Source organism: Erythrolamprus reginae, chromosome 3, assembly GCF_031021105.1.
Source record: "Erythrolamprus reginae isolate rEryReg1 chromosome 3, rEryReg1.hap1, whole genome shotgun sequence".
NCBI classification, from domain to species: domain Eukaryota; kingdom Metazoa; phylum Chordata; class Lepidosauria; order Squamata; family Dipsadidae; genus Erythrolamprus; species Erythrolamprus reginae.
Genome location: NC_091952.1, coordinates 256,163,476 through 256,184,312, shown reverse-complemented (window position 1 = coordinate 256,184,312; position 20,837 = coordinate 256,163,476). Strand labels below are relative to the sequence as shown.

Genomic DNA, 20,837 nt, shown 5'->3' with positions numbered 1-20,837 from the left:
CCACCTACCTAGGAGCATGCTGGCTGGGGAATTCTGGGAGTTGAAGTCCACATACCTTAAACATGCTATATGGGGGATTCTGGGACTTGAAGTCCACCTACCTAGAGCATGCTGGCTGGGGAATTCTGGGAGTTGAAGTCCACCCACCTTATTTATTATTTTATTTATTTATTTTGTTAAGTACATAATATAGGAATGTGAGGAAATAATCATATTAATATACACGAATAAAGGATTAGGAGAACATTAGAGATGATAGTAAGACATAAAGAGACATTAGGACAAGGGGACGGCACGGCACACTGGTGCACTTATGCACACCCCCTTACTGACCTCTTAGGAATCTGGAGAGGTCAACAGTGGACAGACTAAGGGTAAAGTTTTGGGGGTTAGGAGAAGACACTTGCATCAATTGCTCAGTTAGTAAAGTACTTTTTGCACATCGAGTTTGGAGCGGTTTACATTAAGTTTGAATCTCTTGTGTGCTCCTGTGTTGTTGAGGGTGAAGGTGAAGTAGTCATTGACCGGAAGGACGTTGTCGTATATAATTTTATGGGCTATGCTTAGGTCACGTTTAAGGCATGCTGGATTTAAAACATGCTTATTAAAGCCACACACATCCTGGATCCCAGCATGCCTTCCCCATTAGGAAAGACGCCTGTCTCTTTAAGAGAGCTCTCGGTTGTTCTGGTGATCTATTAAGTTGCCCTGAAACCAGGACTACATTTCCCAGATGCCTCGGGGCATGGCCAATTTTTTGTGTGTTTGTGTTTTGCAATTGCACCGGAGGCTCCTAGCAAAAAGACCCGCGGCGTTTGGCTGCATTTGAAAAAGCAACTTTGCACCATGCCTCGTGCAGGAAACGGCACCCCCGGGAGCCCTGCTTCCTTTTGCAAAATTAAACTGCATGTGTTTTGCAAAATAGGGATTGCTACACCGGGCTTCCCTCCTTCCCCCTGCACCAGCCAAGCCCTCCATGTGGCCAGTTGCACATGATTGGGGGGGGCAAGGCATGCTCAAGCTTGGGCCCAGCCTGGCACGGATCTGGGCACACTCCCCCTTGCCAGGTTGCGCCTCTGCCCACGTTCACACCGGATTTGCACCGCCTGCATCCGACGGCTTGGTCTCCCCCAAAGCGAGGTACTACTTGTGTTCGAGGGTTTGCACGGCGGAGACACGTGTTTTGCGGGTGTGCATGGGGCGTGCATGAGCGTGGGAGGCGCCCCGGCGTTGCTGGCGGTAAAGCATGAAAGAGAAAAGGAGGTTTGATGCTCTGTATATAGTGATTTTCTTTGGATTTTTTTGGCTGCGTTTTCTCCCAGTGGGGTCCTAGAACTGGAAAGAATATATGGGAGGTGAGATGAGGTTTCCCCCCCTTCTTTTCTTCTTTCTTTCTCTCTCTCTCTCTCTCCATCCCTTCTTTTCTTCCTTCCTTCTCTCTCTGTTCCTTCCTTCCTCCTTCCCTCCCTCTCTCTCTCCCTCCCTTCTTTTCTTCCTCCCTTCCTCTCTGTCCCTTCCTTCCTTCCTTTCTCTCTCTCTCTGTCTCTCTCTCTCTCCCTTCTTTTCTTCCTCCCTTCCTCTCTGTCCCTTCCTTCCTTACTCCCTCCCCCTCTCTCTCCCTCCCTTCTTTTCTTCCTCCCTTCCTCTCTGTCCCTTCCTTCCTTCCTCCCTTTCTCTCTCTCTCTCCCCCCTCCCTCCCTTCTTTTCTTCCTCCCTTCCTCTCTGTCCCTTCCTTCCTTCCTTTCTCTCTCTCTCCCTCCCTTCTTTCTTCCTTCCTTCCTCTCTGTCCCTTCCTTTCTTCCTTCCTTCCTCCCTCCCTCTCTCTCTCCCTCCCTTCTTTTCTTCCTCCCTTCCTCTCTGTCCCCTCCCTTCCTTCCTTTCTCTCTCTCCCTCCCTTCTTTTCTTCCTTCCTTCCTCTCTGTCCCTTTCTTTCTTTCTTTTTCTTTCTTTCTCTCTCCCTCCCTCCCTTCTTTTCTTCCTTCCTTTACTCTCTGTCCCTTCCTTCCTTCCTTCCTTTCTTTCTCTCTCTCTCTCTCTCTCTCTCTCTCTCTCTCTCTCCCTCCCTCCCTTTTCTTCCTTCCTTCCTCTCTTCCTCTTTCTTTCTTTCTTTTCTCCCTCCCTCCCTCCCTCCCTTACTCCCCCCTTCCCTTAAATATTTTTTATTAGTTTACATTTAAAAAGAATAAAATACAATAACCAAACCAAAGTGAACAATAATATTTTTACTGGAACTATGGCTTAATTTTGGAAATAGGTAGAATTCTTTATTGGCCAAATGTGATTGGACCCACAAGGAATTTGTTTTTTCTGCAGATGCTCTCAGGGTACCTAAAAGAAAAGGTACATTTGTCAAGAATCATGTGGTACAACACTGAATGATTGTCATAGGGGTCAAATAAGCAATCAGGAAACAATCACTTAATAAAAAATTTAAGAATACAAGCAACAAGTTACAGTCATATAATCATAAGTGGAAGAAATTGGGTGATAGGAATGATGAGAAAAAACTAGTAGTAATAGTAGTGCAGACAGTAAATAATTTGACAGTGTTGAGGGAATTATTTGTTTAGCAGAGTGATGGCATTTGGGAAAAAAACTGTTCTTGTGTAATTGTCTTGGTGTGCACTGCTCTGTAGTGGCGTTTTGAGGGTTGGAGTTGAAGCAATTTATGTCCAGGATGTGAGGGGTCAGTTAATATTTTCCCCGCCCTCTTTTTGACTCGTGTAGTATACAGGTCCTCAATGGAAGGCAGGTGGCAGCCATTGTTTTGTTCTGCAGTTCTGATTCTCCTCTGAAGTCTGTGTCATTCTTGTTGGGTTGCAGGACCAAATCAGACAGTTATAGTGTTGCATAAAGATGTATAAATTGTGGAATCATAAGGGCTGGAGGGGACTTTGGAGGTCTTCTAGTCCAACCCTTGCTCAAGGCACTAATCCTCAGTACATTCATTCATTCATTCATTTATTCATTCATTCATTTATTTATTTTTAAGGGCTACTGCATCCTAGGAAAATAGTATAAGCTGATTGAAATCCTGCAGGCTTTTCTCAATGCAAGTTATTAAAACTCTTGTTTGCTTTTCTGCAGCTCCCTCTTTAAGAGTCACAGTCAGCAAGTAAACATTGTTTTATCATTTAACTTGAGAGCTGGAGAATTCTGGGAGTTGGAGTCCACAAGTCTTAAAGTTACCAAGTTTGAAGACCCTCTGCCCAAGAGGCTCTTGGTCTTCTCGGATGATGTTTTTAACACTTTCTAAATTTCTTCTCGCCAGGTGGGAAGAAGAGAAACGGAATGATGGGGTCAAATGGCATAAACTTCACCACAAAGGACCCTACTTTGCTCCACCCTACCATCCTCTGCCAAACTGCGTCAAGTTCTACTATAATGGTAGGTGGTTGCATCCAAGGTGGAGCTCCAAAGTTGGGCTTTTTCAAGTTTTTGGAGTCCTAGTAGACAACCATTTAAACAGGAGCCAGCCAAATTTAAATTTACAAGAATGGTGGAAGGTCTTAAGCATAAAACGTATCAGGAAAGACTTCATGAACTCAATCTGTATAGTCTGGAGGACAGAAGGAAAAGGGGGGACATGATCGAAACATTTAAATATATTAAAGGGTTAAATAAGGTCCAGGAGGGAAGTGTTTTTAATAGGAAAGTGAACACAAGAACAAGGGGACACAATCTGAAGTTAGTTGGGGGAAAGATCAAAAGCAACGTGAGGAAATATTATTTCACTGAAAGAGTCATAGATGCTTGGAACAAACTTCCAGCAGACATGGTGGATAAATCCATAGTCACTGAATTGAAACATGCCTGGGATAAACACATATCCATCCTAAGATAAAATACAGCAAATACTATAAGGGCAGACTAGATGGACCATGAGGTCTTTTTCTGCTGTCAGACTTCTATGTTTCTATGTGCAGCAGCTGCCCAAAAAGCCAACATAGTTCTAGGCTGCATTAACAGAGGGATAGAATCAAGATCACACAGTGTTAATGCCCAATTTATAAGGCCTTGGTAAGGCTACCCTTGGAATACTGCATTCAGTTTTGGTCGCCATGATGCAAAAAGGATGTTGAGACTGTAGAAAAAGTGCAGAGAAGAGCGACAAAAGGGATTAGGGGACTGGAGGCTAAAACATAGGAAGAACGGTTGCAGGAACTGGGCAGGGCTAGTTTAATGAAAAGAAGGACCAGGGGATACGTGATAGAAGTGTTCCAATATCTCAGGGGTTGCCACAAAGAAGAAGGAGTCAAGCTATTCTCCAAAGCACCTGAGGGTAGAACAAGAAGCAATGAGTGGAAACTAAACAAGGAGAGAAGCAACTTAGAACTAAGGAGAAAATTCCTGAAAGTTAGAACAATTAACCAGTGGAACAGAAGTTTCATCCAGAAGTTGTGAATGGAAGGTTTTAAGAAGATGTTGGATAACCATTTGTCTGAAGTGGTGTAAGGTCTCCTGCCTAAGCAGGGGGTTTATTTTATTTTATTTATTTATTTGTCCAATACACAATGAGGGTTTTAGTGGGTATACAGTACACATAGTAAAATACATGATGAAGGTTATAGAGGAGATACTCATAGTAAAATACATCTAAGAAATAATAGAAAAGAAGATATAGGAATAGAACATATCAATGAAAGAATAGAAGAGATATAGGAATAGAAGAAAGGTATAGGAGATATAGGAGAGCAATAGGACAGGGGACGGAAGTCACTCTAGTGCACTTGTACTCGCCCCTTACTGACCTCTTAGGAATCTGGATAGGTCAACTGTAGATAATCTAAGGGTAAAGTGTTGGGGGTTTGGGGATGACACTAATGTCATCCGGTAATGAGTTCCACTAGTTGGACTAGAAGACCTTCAGGGTCCTTCCCAACTTTGTTGTTGTTGTTGTTATTATTATTACTACTTGGGTGATTGAGAATATCTACAGACATCCAAGGTGGGAGAGAAGCTGGGTGTGGTGGCATCTCTTGAGCCTCGTAGGTGGGTGGAGAGAAGAGTTGGTCCTTGCTGGGATGGAAGGATAGCCACGACCTCCACCTGATCACTGCATGGTCACCTCCTTCTGTTGTAGGCAGGCCTGTGAAACTCAGCCGTGCCGCCGAGGAAGTGGCGACATTTTATGCCAAGATGCTGGACCAAGGTTGTGTACGCAAGAAGAAATTCCGGGACAACTTTTTCTGTGACTGGATGCAGGTATCGACTGCGGTGGGGTGGGGGGTGGGAGCTATTTGGGAGATTACTACAGGGGAAGTGCCCTCCCCATCTCTCAAAAGCAGAATGATGGAAAGGTGAAACTGACAGGAGGTTGAGGTTGCTTGGTACAGTGTCAACTTTAAGACTTTGTGGACTTCAACTCCCAGAATTCAACTTTAAGACTTTGTGGACTTCAACTCCCAAAATTCAACTTTAAGACTTTGTGGACTTCAACTCCCAGAATTCAACTTTAAGACTTTGTGGACTTCAACTCCCAAAATTCAACTTTAAGACTCCCAGAGTTCAATTTTATGACTTGTGGACCAATTCCCAGCTGGCTGGGGAATTCTGGGAATTAAAGTCCACAAGTCTTGAAATTTGCATAGCCCTGGTGTAGGAAATTACTGTTGCTAACTCTGTCTTTTATATCTGCTTTTTCGAGTGGTTATACTGGCTAGGGTTTTCTGGGAATTGAAGTCCACATTGCTTAAAGTAGCTATGTTGCACAGGGAATTCTGGGAATTGAAGTCCCAGAAGTAAGGCATGCTCTCTGGGGAATTCTGGGAGTTGGAAGTCCTTATTTATTTATTTATTTTTATTTATATGTTTATTTATATGTTTATTCATATTTTTATTTATTTATATTATATATATATATATATATATATATATATATATATATATATATGTCACATGTTTAAGCTGAATTTGAAAATTAAGGGAGACTAGGATAGATCTATTTCGGCCTTATTTTGGCCTCATCATTATTTATTTATATTTATTTATATTTATTTATTTATATATTTATTTATATGTTTATTCATATTTTTATTTATTTTTTTATTTTTATTTATATTTATTTATTTGTATATATTTATTTAGTTTATTTATTTATTTATATTTATTTATTTATATATATTTATTTTTATTTTTATTTGTTCGTTTATTTATTGGATTTGTATGCCGCCCCTCTCTGTAGACATTGCTTAAAGTAGCTATGTTGCGCAGGGAATTCTGGGAATTGAAGTCCACAAGTCTTGAAATTTGCATAGCCCTGGTGTAGGAAATTACTGTTGCTAACTTTTACAGTATATCTGCTTTTTTGAGTGGTTATACTGGCTAGGGTTTTCTGGGAATTGAGGTCCACATTGCTTAAAGTAGCTATGTTGCACAGGGAATTCTGGGAATTGAAGTCCCAGAAGTAAGGCATGCTGTCTGGGGAATTCTGGGAGTTGGAAGTCCTTATTTATTTATTTATTTATATTTATTTATATATTTATATATTTATTTATATGTTTATTTATATGTTTATTCATATATATTTTATATATGTATATATATATATATATATATATATGTTAAAATGTTTTCAGCTGGAATTTTAAAATTAAGGGAGACTAGGATGGTCCCATTTCGGCCTTATTAGGCCTCATCAGCTAGCCACACCCCTTTCTTTTACTGGGATTCGATCTGGTGAACTCTGCATTGTAAAGCAGAGAACTAGCAGTTAGAGCTATTCGATCTGAATCCTTCCAGCTCTGTACCAGGGAGGGGCTATATGTTTTTCTTAAGTCGGATCACCCTGGTATATTTAAGGAACGTCACAGCTCCTTTTTGCCTCTAGGCCCAACCCAGGACCACTACAAGGCAGTTAATATATTTATAGCCGACAACTATATTCTGTATGTGTTAAAATGTTTTCAGCTGGAATTTTAAAATTAAGGGAGACTAGGATGGTCCCATTTCGGCCTTATTAGGCCTCATCAGCTAGCCACACCCCTTTCTTTTACTGGGATTCGATCTGGTGAACTCTGCATTGTAAAGCAGAGAACTAGCAGTTAGAGCTATTCGATCTGAATCCTTCCAGCTCTGTACCAGGGAGGGGCTATATGTTTTTCTTAAGTCGGATCACCCTGGTATATTTAAGGAACGTCACAGCTCCTTTTTGCCTCTAGGCCCAACCCAGGACCACTACAAGGCAGTTAATATATTTATAGCCGACAACTATATTCTGTATGTGTTAAAATGTTTTCAGCTGGAATTTTAAAATTAAGGGAGACTAGGATGGTCCCATTTCGGCCTTATTAGGCCTCATCAGCTAGCCACACCCCTTTCTTTTACTGGGATTCGATCTGGTGAACTCTGCATTGTAAAGCAGAGAACTAGCAGTTAGAGCTATTCGATCTGAATCCTTCCAGCTCTGTACCAGGGAGGGGCTATATGTTTTTCTTAAGTCGGATCACCCTGGTATATTTAAGGAACGTCACAGCTCCTTTTTGCCTCTAGGCCCAACCCAGGACCACTACAAGGCAGTTAATATATTTATAGCCGACAACTATATTCTGTATGTGTTAAAATGTTTTCAGCTGGAATTTTAAAATTAAGGGAGACTAGGATGGTCCCATTTCGGCCTTATTAGGCCTCATCAGCTAGCCACACCCCTTTCTTTTACTGGGATTCGATCTGGTGAACTCTGCATTGTAAAGCAGAGAACTAGCAGTTAGAGCTATTCGATCTGAATCCTTCCAGCTCTGTACCAGGGAGGGGCTATATGTTTTTCTTAAGTCGGATCACCCTGGTATATTTAAGGAACGTCACAGCTCCTTTTTGCCTCTAGGCCCAACCCAGGACCACTACAAGGCAGTTAATATATTTATAGCCGACAACTATATTCTGTATGTGTTAAAATGTTTTCAGCTGGAATTTTAAAATTAAGGGAGACTAGGATGGTCCCATTTCGGCCTTATTAGGCCTCATCAGCTAGCCACACCCCTTTCTTTTACTGGGATTCGATCTGGTGAACTCTGCATTGTAAAGCAGAGAACTAGCAGTTAGAGCTATTCGATCTGAATCCTTCCAGCTCTGTACCAGGGAGGGGCTATATGTTTTTCTTAAGTCGGATCACCCTGGTATATTTAAGGAACGTCACAGCTCCTTTTTGCCTCTAGGCCCAACCCAGGACCACTACAAGGCAGTTAATATATTTATAGCCGACAACTATATTCTGTATGTGTTAAAATGTTTTCAGCTGGAATTTTAAAATTAAGGGAGACTAGGATGGTCCCATTTCGGCCTTATTAGGCCTCATCAGCTAGCCACACCCCTTTCTTTTACTGGGATTCGATCTGGTGAACTCTGCATTGTAAAGCAGAGAACTAGCAGTTAGAGCTATTCGATCTGAATCCTTCCAGCTCTGTACCAGGGAGGGGCTATATGTTTTTCTTAAGTCGGATCACCCTGGTATATTTAAGGAACGTCACAGCTCCTTTTTGCCTCTAGGCCCAACCCAGGACCACTACAAGGCAGTTAATATATTTATAGCCGACAACTATATTCTGTATGTGTTAAAATGTTTTCAGCTGGAATTTTAAAATTAAGGGAGACTAGGATGGTCCCATTTCGGCCTTATTAGGCCTCATCAGCTAGCCACACCCCTTTCTTTTACTGGGATTCGATCTGGTGAACTCTGCATTGTAAAGCAGAGAACTAGCAGTTAGAGCTATTCGATCTGAATCCTTCCAGCTCTGTACCAGGGAGGGGCTATATGTTTTTCTTAAGTCGGATCACCCTGGTATATTTAAGGAACGTCACAGCTCCTTTTTGCCTCTAGGCCCAACCCAGGACCACTACAAGGCAGTTAATATATTTATAGCCGACAACTATATTCTGTATGTGTTAAAATGTTTTCAGCTGGAATTTTAAAATTAAGGGAGACTAGGATGGTCCCATTTCGGCCTTATTAGGCCTCATCAGCTAGCCACACCCCTTTCTTTTACTGGGATTCGATCTGGTGAACTCTGCATTGTAAAGCAGAGAACTAGCAGTTAGAGCTATTCGATCTGAATCCTTCCAGCTCTGTACCAGGGAGGGGCTATATGTTTTTCTTAAGTCGGATCACCCTGGTATATTTAAGGAACGTCACAGCTCCTTTTTGCCTCTAGGCCCAACCCAGGACCACTACAAGGCAGTTAATATATTTATAGCCGACAACTATATTCTGTATGTGTTAAAATGTTTTCAGCTGGAATTTTAAAATTAAGGGAGACTAGGATGGTCCCATTTCGGCCTTATTAGGCCTCATCAGCTAGCCACACCCCTTTCTTTTACTGGGATTCGATCTGGTGAACTCTGCATTGTAAAGCAGAGAACTAGCAGTTAGAGCTATTCGATCTGAATCCTTCCAGCTCTGTACCAGGGAGGGGCTATATGTTTTTCTTAAGTCGGATCACCCTGGTATATTTAAGGAACGTCACAGCTCCTTTTTGCCTCTAGGCCCAACCCAGGACCACTACAAGGCAGTTAATATATTTATAGCCGACAACTATATTCTGTATGTGTTAAAATGTTTTCAGCTGGAATTTTAAAATTAAGGGAGACTAGGATGGTCCCATTTCGGCCTTATTAGGGGTGTGGCTAGCTGATGAGGCCTAATAAGGCCGAAATGGGACCATCCTAGTCTCCCTTAATTTTAAAATTCCAGCTGAAAACATTTTAACACATACAGAATATAGTTGTCGGCTATAAATATATTAACTGCCTTGTAGTGGTCCTGGGTTGGGCCTAGAGGCAAAAAGGAGCTGTGACGTTCCTTAAATATACCAGGGTGATCCGACTTAAGAAAAACATATAGCCCCTCCCTGGTACAGAGCTGGAAGGATTCAGATCGAATAGCTCTAACTGCTAGTTCTCTGCTTTACAATGCAGAGTTCACCAGATCGAATCCCAGTAAAAGAAAGGGGTGTGGCTAGCTGATGAGGCCTAATAAGGCCGAAATGGGACCATCCTAGTCTCCCTTAATTTTAAAATTCCAGCTGAAAACATTTTAACACATACAGAATATAGTTGTCGGCTATAAATATATTAACTGCCTTGTAGTGGTCCTGGGTTGGGCCTAGAGGCAAAAAGGAGCTGTGACGTTCCTTAAATATACCAGGGTGATCCGACTTAAGAAAAACATATAGCCCCTCCCTGGTACAGAGCTGGAAGGATTCAGATCGAATAGCTCTAACTGCTAGTTCTCTGCTTTACAATGCAGAGTTCACCAGATCGAATCCCAGTAAAAGAAAGGGGTGTGGCTAGCTGATGAGGCCTAATAAGGCCGAAATGGGACCATCCTAGTCTCCCTTAATTTTAAAATTCCAGCTGAAAACATTTTAACACATACAGAATATAGTTGTCGGCTATAAATATATTAACTGCCTTGTAGTGGTCCTGGGTTGGGCCTAGAGGCAAAAAGGAGCTGTGACGTTCCTTAAATATACCAGGGTGATCCGACTTAAGAAAAACATATAGCCCCTCCCTGGTACAGAGCTGGAAGGATTCAGATCGAATAGCTCTAACTGCTAGTTCTCTGCTTTACAATGCAGAGTTCACCAGATCGAATCCCAGTAAAAGAAAGGGGTGTGGCTAGCTGATGAGGCCTAATAAGGCCGAAATGGGACCATCCTAGTCTCCCTTAATTTTAAAATTCCAGCTGAAAACATTTTAACACATACAGAATATAGTTGTCGGCTATAAATATATTAACTGCCTTGTAGTGGTCCTGGGTTGGGCCTAGAGGCAAAAAGGAGCTGTGACGTTCCTTAAATATACCAGGGTGATCCGACTTAAGAAAAACATATAGCCCCTCCCTGGTACAGAGCTGGAAGGATTCAGATCGAATAGCTCTAACTGCTAGTTCTCTGCTTTACAATGCAGAGTTCACCAGATCGAATCCCAGTAAAAGAAAGGGGTGTGGCTAGCTGATGAGGCCTAATAAGGCCGAAATGGGACCATCCTAGTCTCCCTTAATTTTAAAATTCCAGCTGAAAACATTTTAACACATACAGAATATAGTTGTCGGCTATAAATATATTAACTGCCTTGTAGTGGTCCTGGGTTGGGCCTAGAGGCAAAAAGGAGCTGTGACGTTCCTTAAATATACCAGGGTGATCCGACTTAAGAAAAACATATAGCCCCTCCCTGGTACAGAGCTGGAAGGATTCAGATCGAATAGCTCTAACTGCTAGTTCTCTGCTTTACAATGCAGAGTTCACCAGATCGAATCCCAGTAAAAGAAAGGGGTGTGGCTAGCTGATGAGGCCTAATAAGGCCGAAATGGGACCATCCTAGTCTCCCTTAATTTTAAAATTCCAGCTGAAAACATTTTAACACATACAGAATATAGTTGTCGGCTATAAATATATTAACTGCCTTGTAGTGGTCCTGGGTTGGGCCTAGAGGCAAAAAGGAGCTGTGACGTTCCTTAAATATACCAGGGTGATCCGACTTAAGAAAAACATATAGCCCCTCCCTGGTACAGAGCTGGAAGGATTCAGATCGAATAGCTCTAACTGCTAGTTCTCTGCTTTACAATGCAGAGTTCACCAGATCGAATCCCAGTAAAAGAAAGGGGTGTGGCTAGCTGATGAGGCCTAATAAGGCCGAAATGGGACCATCCTAGTCTCCCTTAATTTTAAAATTCCAGCTGAAAACATTTTAACACATACAGAATATAGTTGTCGGCTATAAATATATTAACTGCCTTGTAGTGGTCCTGGGTTGGGCCTAGAGGCAAAAAGGAGCTGTGACGTTCCTTAAATATACCAGGGTGATCCGACTTAAGAAAAACATATAGCCCCTCCCTGGTACAGAGCTGGAAGGATTCAGATCGAATAGCTCTAACTGCTAGTTCTCTGCTTTACAATGCAGAGTTCACCAGATCGAATCCCAGTAAAAGAAAGGGGTGTGGCTAGCTGATGAGGCCTAATAAGGCCGAAATGGGACCATCCTAGTCTCCCTTAATTTTAAAATTCCAGCTGAAAACATTTTAACACATACAGAATATAGTTGTCGGCTATAAATATATTAACTGCCTTGTAGTGGTCCTGGGTTGGGCCTAGAGGCAAAAAGGAGCTGTGACGTTCCTTAAATATACCAGGGTGATCCGACTTAAGAAAAACATATAGCCCCTCCCTGGTACAGAGCTGGAAGGATTCAGATCGAATAGCTCTAACTGCTAGTTCTCTGCTTTACAATGCAGAGTTCACCAGATCGAATCCCAGTAAAAGAAAGGGGTGTGGCTAGCTGATGAGGCCTAATAAGGCCGAAATGGGACCATCCTAGTCTCCCTTAATTTTGAAAATTCCAGCTGAAAACATTTTAACACATACAGAATATAGTTGTCGGCTATAAATATATTAACTGCCTTGTAGTGGTCCTGGGTTGGGCCTAGAGGCAAAAAGGAGCTGTGACGTTCCTTAAATATACCAGGGTGATCCGACTTAAGAAAAACATATAGCCCCTCCCTGGTACAGAGCTGGAAGGATTCAGATCGAATAGCTCTAACTGCTAGTTCTCTGCTTTACAATGCAGAGTTCACCAGATCGAATCCCAGTAAAAGAAAGGGGTGTGGCTAGCTGATGAGGCCTAATAAGGCCGAAATGGGACCATCCTAGTCTCCCTTAATTTTAAAATTCCAGCTGAAAACATTTTAACACATACAGAATATAGTTGTCGGCTATAAATATATTAACTGCCTTGTAGTGGTCCTGGGTTGGGCCTAGAGGCAAAAAGGAGCTGTGACGTTCCTTAAATATACCAGGGTGATCCGACTTAAGAAAAACATATATATATATATATATATATGTCACATGTTTAAGCTGAATTTGAAAATTAAGGGAGACTAGGATAGATATATATATATATATTTATATTTATATATATATATATTTATATATACAGTGATACCTTGTCTTACAAACTTAATTGGTTCCAGGACGAGGTTCTTAAGGTGAAAAGTTTGTAAGACAAAACAATGTTTCCCATAGGAATCAATGGAAAAGCGATTAATGCGTGCAAGCCCAAAATTCACCCCTTTTGCCAGCCAAAGCACCCGTTTTTGCACTGCTGGGATTTCCCTGAGGGTCCCCTCCATGGGAAACCCCACCTCCGGACTTCTGTGTTTTTGCGATGCTGCGATATCACTGAGGCTCCCCTTGCTGGGAAACCCCACCTCCGGACTTCTGTTGCCAGTGAAGTGCCCGTTTTTGCGCTGCTGGGATTCCCCTGCAGCATCACAAAAAGTCCAGAGGTGGGGTTTCCCATGGAGGGGAACCTCAGGGAAATGCCAGCAGCGCAAAAACGGGTGCTTTGCTGGCAATGGAAGTCCAGAGGCAGGGCATCCCAGCAGCGGTGGTGGGTTTGTAAGATGAAAATAGTTTGTAAGAAGAGGCAAAAAAATCTTAAACCCCGGGTTTGTATCTTGAAAAGTTTGTATGATGAGGCGTTTGTAAGACGAGGTATCACTGTATATATTTTATTTATTTATTTATTTATATTTATATTTATTTATTTATTTGCATATATTTATTTAGTTTTATTTATTTATTTATTTATATTTATTTATTTATATATTTTTATTTTTATTTGTTTGTTTATTTATTGGATTTGTATGCTGCCCCTCTCCATAGACATTGCTTAAAGTAGCTATGTTGCGCAGGGAATTCTGGGAATTGAAGTCTATACTTAACCCTTGTCTGCAGTGGCCAAGGGATCCTGGGAGTTGAAGTACACAGTTCTCCTGTTGCCACGATTATTGAGTATAACTCATCCCCCCTAGGTGATGACTCCGCAGGAAAGGAAGAAAATCAGAGATCTGAAGAGGTGCGATTTCAGCGACATCTGTGACTATTTTCTGGAAAAGCAAGAAGCCCAGAAGGCTTTGTCCAAGGAAGAGAAACAGGTGCAGACACAATTGATGTTGGTGCAACTTAAGGTCTTTTTTTCACTCTTGTTGAAACTTGGGACCTTTTGAAGGAAGTCCATTTATTTATTTTATTTTATTTATTTATTTGTCAAGTATGTATTGGCAGTATATAGATATAACAATATTTATATAAATGATATTAGTAAGAGAGAAACATTAGGACAGGGGACAGAAGGCAAGGAGGGTGGGGGCAGTCCTAATCTCCGGGAAGAGTTGATTCCAGAGGGTCGGGGCTGCCACAGAGAAGGCTCTTCCCCTGGGTCCCACCAGACTACATTGTTTTGTCGACGGGACCCGGGGAAGGCGAACTCTGGGACCTAATTGGTCGCTGGGATTTGTGCGGCAGAAGACGGTCCTGGAGGTATTCTGGTATGATGCTTTGATGCTATGTAGGGCTTTATAGGTCATAACCAACACTTTGAATTGTGACCGGAAACCGATTGGCAACCAGTGCAGACTGCGGAGTGTTGGTGTAACATGGGCATATCTGGGAAAGCCCATGATTGCTCTCACAGTTGCATTCTGCACGATCTGAAGTTTCTGAACACTGTTCAAAGGTAGCCCCATGTAGAGAGCATTACAGTAGTCGAACCTCGAGGTGATGAGGGCATGAGTGACTGTGAGCAGTGACTCCCGGTCCAGATAGGGCTGCAACTGATGCACCAGGCGAACCTGGGCAAATGCCCCCCCTCGCCACAGCTGAAAGATGGTTTTCTAATGTAAGCTGTGGATCGAGGAGGACGCTCAGGTTGTGGACCCTCTCTGAGGGCGTTAGTGATTCCCCCCCCCCCCCCCCCAGGGTAATGGATGGACAGATGGGATTGTCCTTGGGAGGCAAAACCCATAGCCACTCCGTCTTATCAGGGTTGAGTTTGAGCCTGTTGACACCCATCCAGACCCCAACAGCCTCCAGGCACCAAGCTCTGCATGGTCTATAATTTTTTAAATTATCATTCTCTCTTTTGGGGTTTCTTTGTTTTTCTTCTGTTGCGCAAAGGCCACTCTCACCATTGTCAAAATGTGAATGGTTAAATATTGGATTTCTTTTTGGTTGACCATCTTTTTCATAGAGGTTGAAAGGGGAGGCAGAACGAATCCAAGAGGAATACGGTTACTGCATAATCGATGGGCATCGGGAGAAGATCGGGAACTTCAAAACCGAACCTCCGGGTCTATTCCGGGGCCGTGGGGATCACCCCAAAATGGGAATGCTGAAGAAGAGGATCGTGCCTGAAGACGTGGTCATCAATTGTAGCAAGTGAGTCTGGAATTGGGTAATGATGGGTCTGTGACAGGGGTGGTGAACCTTTTTCGGTTTGCCTGCCAAAAGGGGTGGGGGCCCACACCCCTTCCCCCCCATGCATACGCATCCCCTCTGCGCTGCCCGCCACGCAGGCGCACAGGCCTTTCTGCAGCCTGGTAGGTAAAAATTGCCCAAATGGGCAAACAGGAAGTTCAGGAAAACGCACTTCCGGTTTGCCGTTGTGCTGTTTTTTGCACTCCGGAGGATTCAGGGAAGCCGCCCAGAGTCCCCTGAGAGGGGCGGCATACAAATCCAATTCAGTCTTAAATCTGCTACAACATTCTTCCTGTCAACTACTACTTCAACTTGAACCACAACAACACACGAGCACACAACAAATACAAACTCAATGTAAACCACTCTAAACTCGATTGCAGGAAATACGACTTTAGTAACCGAGTAGTTCAAGCCCGGAGCTCCGTAGCAGACTCCGTAGTATCATCACCTAACCCCCAAAACCTGACCTTTAGACTCTCCTCTTTTGCCCTCACCTGATTCCTAAGAGGTCAGTAAGGGGCGTGCGTAAGTGCACCAGTGTGCCTTCCGTCCCCTGTCCTAATGTTTCTCTCTTACTAGTATCGTGTATATAAGCATTGTTATATCTTTGTATATCTCCTCTGAAGTCTGTGTTGGTCTTTTTGGGTGGCAGAACCAAACCAGTTCTAGAGGTGGAGATGACAGACTCAGTGATTCCTCTGTAGAACTGGATCAGCAGCTCCTTGGGCAGTTTGAGCTTCCTGAGTTGTCGCAGAAAGAACATTCTTTGCAGTGCTTTTTTGATGGCATTTTTGACGTCTTAAACTTTTTTTCCCTTTTTCCTTCCTCCCAGAGATTCAAAGACCCCCCGGCCTCCACGCGGTCACAAGTGGAGGGAGGTCAGGTGCGATAACACCGTCACCTGGTTGGCATCCTGGACAGAGAACATTCAGGGCTCCATCAAATATATAATGTTGAACCCCAGTTCCAAGTTGAAGGTGAGACCCATCGCTAACCTACCTTTGTAGTGAGTTACTCAGTGCCAGTCAGGTGGACTTTCTCTCTCCTCTATCTATCCTTCTTCTCTCCCTCCCCTCCCTCTCTCCCTCTCTCCCTCTCCTTTCTCTTTACCTCCTCTATGCCCTCTTTCTCCTATCTCTCCCTCTTTTTCTCCCCCCTCTTTCCCACTCTCTTCTCTGCCTCTCTCACACACACATTGTCAGTACTACGTACTTCACTGGTTGTGTTTGTCAGAACGCGGCCACGAGAGCCATCGTGGGGCTTCCTAGATTCGCCCACATTTCTACAACATTCCGTGGCCTGCATTGGCTGCCGATCAGTTTCCGCTCACAATTCAAAGTGTTGGTTATGACCTTTAAAGCCCTACATAGCAGTGGACCAGAGTACCTTCGGAACCACCTGCTACCGCACGAATCCCAGCGACCGATAAGGTCCCACAGAGTTGGCCTTCTCCGGGTCCCGTCGACTAAACAATGTCGTTTGGCGGACCCCAGGGGAAGAGCCTTCTCTGTGGCAGCCCCGGCCCTCTGGAATCAACTCCCCCCGGAGATTAGAACTGTCCCCACCCTTCTTGTTTTCCGTAAATTACTCAAGACCCATCTATACTGCCAGGCATGGGGGAGTTGAGACAACCTTCCCCCCAGGCTTTTTATATTTTTATATTTATGTTTGGTATGTATGTGCTGTTTGCTTTTTAATATGATAGGGTTTTATATGCTTCTTTTAAAATTAGATTTGTTTCGCTATAATATTGTTTTATTATTGTTGTGAGACGCCCCGAGTCTTCGGAGAGGGGCGGCATACAAATCTAATAAATTGAATTGAATTGAATTGAATCTGAACTAACCAGCAATGTATGTTTGGAGGAATTAGTATAATGTTACTTTAAGGGATAGGGCTCCAATTAGCCATAAAAGGGAGGCAGATGTGTTGCTCTGGATTGCTGTAGTTGGTGACAATTGTGGTTAGTCTTGCTAATGCTTGCTATTGCTGTGTGCCATATATTGCTGTGTGCTAAATAGCGGTCTGTTTATTATGTATGTAAGTCTGTTTATTATGTATAGAACTATGTTCAGTAGGAGAGGAATATTGTGGAATTATATATGTATATGGAACTGTGTGATCTTAAGGGGAATATTATTGGTTAGCTGTTGTGTGTATAGAACTGTATATGATTGCTTAACTTGGAATTAACTTTTCACTTAACCTAGTTACAATGTGAATAGTTAATATGCACCAGACCAGGATATCTGCGAGACCGGTTAGGTCCCACAGAGTTGGTCTTCTCCGGGTCCTGTCGACTAAACAATGTTGTCTGGTGGGACTAAGGGGAAGAGCCTTCTCTGTGGCGGCTCCGACCCTCTGGAACCAACTCCCCCCAGAGATTAGGACCACCCCCACCCTCCTTGCCTTTCGTAAACTCCTTAAAACCCACCTCTGTCATCAGGCTTGGGGGAACTGAGACATCTCCCCCATGCCAATGTAGTTTTGTGCATGATATGACTGTTTGTATGTATTTTATATATTGGTTTTTTTTTCTTTTTAGACTTTTTAATGTAAAACTGTTATTTTAGATTTTAATTATTAGGTTTGTTACCATGTATTGTTTTTATCACTGTTGTGAGCCGCCCTGAGTCTACGGAGAGGGGCGGCATACAAATCTAATAAATAATAATAATAAATAATAATAGCACATAGCATATGGACAAAATCCTGTCCAGGTATGATTACTAAATATACAAGAATATCTAATTAGTTTTTACCTTAAACAAATAGAAGGGTTTAATTACCTTAGGTAAATGGAAGCTTAAATGGTTAATTATTTCCTTAAGCTAATCAAAGGGTTGGGTTGCCTTAACCGGGCACATAGGTTTGATCCTATCATATCCACAGAGGGCATTCCATATAGATATGGATAGTTAACCCACATTTTACCCTTTTCCCTAGATACACAGAAAGTATAAGACAGTAATGAGATGCTTTTTATTGACAAGATAGTTTTCTGTATCGCTGCAATAATCGGCAACGGCCTACAAAACAGTCCTTTCTTTGTTATAGGGCGAGAAAGACTGGGAAAAATATGAAGTCGCTCGTCGGTTGAAGAAGGTGGTCCATAGGATCCGACGTCAGTACCGGGATGATTGGAAATCAAAGGATCTGAAGAAGCGGCAAATATCAGTGGCGCTCTATTTCATTGATAAGGTGAAGGATAAAGACACTGCAGCACCGGGTTTATCACTGCCCAAATGGTTGATGTTAGCAGTCCACACTGGGATTACAACCAATGTTAGAATCCTAAACTTAGAAAAGAGAGTATAGAGTATAGAATCCTAAACTTAGAAAAAAGAGGGGGGCGTTTGCCCGGGTTCGCCTGGTGCACCAGTTGCGACCCTGTTTGGACAGGGAGTCTTTGCTCACGGTCACTCATGCCCTTATCACCTTGAGGTTCGACTACTGCAATGCTCTCTACATGGGGCTACCTTTGAAAACTCTTCTTTGTGGCCACCCCTGAGATACTGGAACACTGCTATCCTGTCTCCCCTGGTCATTTTCATTAAACTAGCCATGCCCAGTCCTGCAACCGTTCTTCCTATGTTTTAGCCTCCAGTCCCCTAATCCCCTTTGTTGCTCTTCTCTGCACTTTTTCTAGAGTCTCAACATCCTTTTTGCATTATGGCGACCAAAACTGAATGCAATATTCCAAGTGTGGCCTGACTAAGGCCTTATAAATTGGTATTAACACCACGTGATCTTTATTCTATCAATGCAGCCTAGAATTTATTTTATTTTATTTATTTATTTTATTTATTTATTTTGTCCAATACACAATGAGAGTTTTAGTGGGTATATATATATATACACATAGTAAAATGCATGATGAAGATTATACAGGAGATACTCATAGTAAAATATATCTATGAAAGAATAGAAAAGAAGATATAGTAATAGAACATATCAATGAAAGAATAGAAGAAGAGATATAGGAATAGAAGAAAGGTATAGGAGATATAGGTGAGCAATAGGACAGGGGATGAAAGGCACTCTAGTGCGCTTGTACTCTTAGGAATCTGGATAGGTCAACCGTAGATAATCTAAGGGTAAAGTGTTGGGGGTTTGGGGATGACACTATGGAGTCCAGTAATGAGTTCCACGCTTCGACAACTCGGTTACTGAAGTCATATTTTTTCAGTCAATATTGGAGCGGTTAATATTAAGTTTAAATCTATTGTGTGCTCTTGTGTTGTTGTGGTTGAAGCTGAAATAGTCGCCGACAGGCAGGACGTTGCAGCATATGATCTTGTGGGCAATACTTAGATCATGTTTAAGGCATCTTCGTTCTAAGCTTTCTAGGCCCAGGATTGAAAGTCTAGTCTCGTAGGGGATTCTGTTTCGAGTGGAGGAGTGAAGGGCTCTTCTGGTGACGATAAAGTAAAGATGGCCCTTCTTTTGTCTCCTTCCAGCTGGCCCTGAGGGCAGGACACGAGAAGGAGGAAGGGGAGTCGGCGGACACGGTGGGCTGTTGCTCTTTGCGGGTGGAACACATCGCTCTGCACTCTCGGCAGGGGGGCAAGGAGAACGTGGTGGTCTTCGACTTCCTGGGCAAAGACTGCATCCGTTACTACAACAAGGTGTCGGTGGAGAAGCAGGTGAGGAGGCAGGAGATGTCTTGATCTAACTGGGCGCTGGGAGCGCAGGAACGCTGATGCAATGGGTGCCCAAGATGCTTACTGAAGCGCACAAAATGTTGACCGTTTCGACATTGAAGGGCAGGCGTTTCTCATTGGTCTAGCGACAGGAGATGAAACGTGGGCTTGTCACTGTACCCCAGAGAGCAAATGTCAATCAATGCAGTGGCCCCATGCCCGTTCTCCTTCAGCCCAAAAATTCAAAACTCAGCAATCGGCGAGAAAAATCTTGGGCAACCATCGCGCACAAATCTTGGGCACCCATTGCAGCAGCATTCATGCTCTTAGCATTCAGGTAGTGCATTACGGCGCGCACTTTGCACTTGGAGGGAAACGGAATGAGAACGTTCATCTCTAAGTATCCTCACAACGCCAGTCGATGATTTACTGACCACTGGCACTGCTTGTTCTCTTCCACTGGCTTCCCACTACACGATAGGAATATTTATTTTATTTCTTTATTTATTGGATTTGTATGCCGCCCCTCTCCGTAGACTCGGGGCAGCTAACAACAGTAATAAAAAAAACATCATGTAAATCCAATACTAAAACAACTAAAAAACCCTTATAGTAAAACTAAACTTACATACAAACAAAGATACCATGCATAAATTGTAAAGGCCTGGGGGGAAAGAATATCTCAGTTCCCCCATGCCTAATGGCAGAGGTGGGTTTTAAGGAGCTTACGAAAGGCAAGGAGGGTGGGGGCAATTCTAATCTCCGGGGGGAGTTGGTTCCAGAGGGCCGGCGCTGCCACAGAGAAGGCTCTTCCCCTGGGTCCCGCCAATCGACATTGTTTAGTCGACGGGACCTGGAGAAGGCCCACTCTGTGGGACCTAATTGGTCGCTGGGATTCGTGCAGCGGAAGGCGGTCCCTGAGATAATCTGGTCCGGTGCCATG

General features: G+C 43.0%; 1 protein-coding gene across 2 annotated transcripts in view; it reads left to right on the top strand.

Annotated features, from left to right (window-relative positions):
- The first annotated feature begins 774 nt into the window (after window positions 1-774).
- The window catches only part of TOP1MT (DNA topoisomerase I mitochondrial), a 33,842-nt gene continuing 13,779 nt past the window's right edge, over window positions 775-20,837 (top strand). Inside the window, exons 1-8 of one of the 2 annotated variants that reach the window (XM_070749300.1) lie at window positions 775-1,140; window positions 3,272-3,387; window positions 5,084-5,205; window positions 13,805-13,927; window positions 15,022-15,209; window positions 16,084-16,228; window positions 18,309-18,452; window positions 19,712-19,897. In XM_070749300.1, the coding sequence (XP_070605401.1) occupies window positions 977-1,140; window positions 3,272-3,387; window positions 5,084-5,205; window positions 13,805-13,927; window positions 15,022-15,209; window positions 16,084-16,228; window positions 18,309-18,452; window positions 19,712-19,897 (1,188 nt within the window). In that variant the 5' untranslated portion in view covers window positions 775-976. Of the gene's footprint in view, window positions 1,141-3,271; window positions 3,388-5,083; window positions 5,206-13,804; window positions 13,928-15,021; window positions 15,210-16,083; window positions 16,229-18,308; window positions 18,453-19,711; window positions 19,898-20,837 lie in introns of those variants that run through there. The other variant, XM_070749301.1, reaches the window with a different exon arrangement.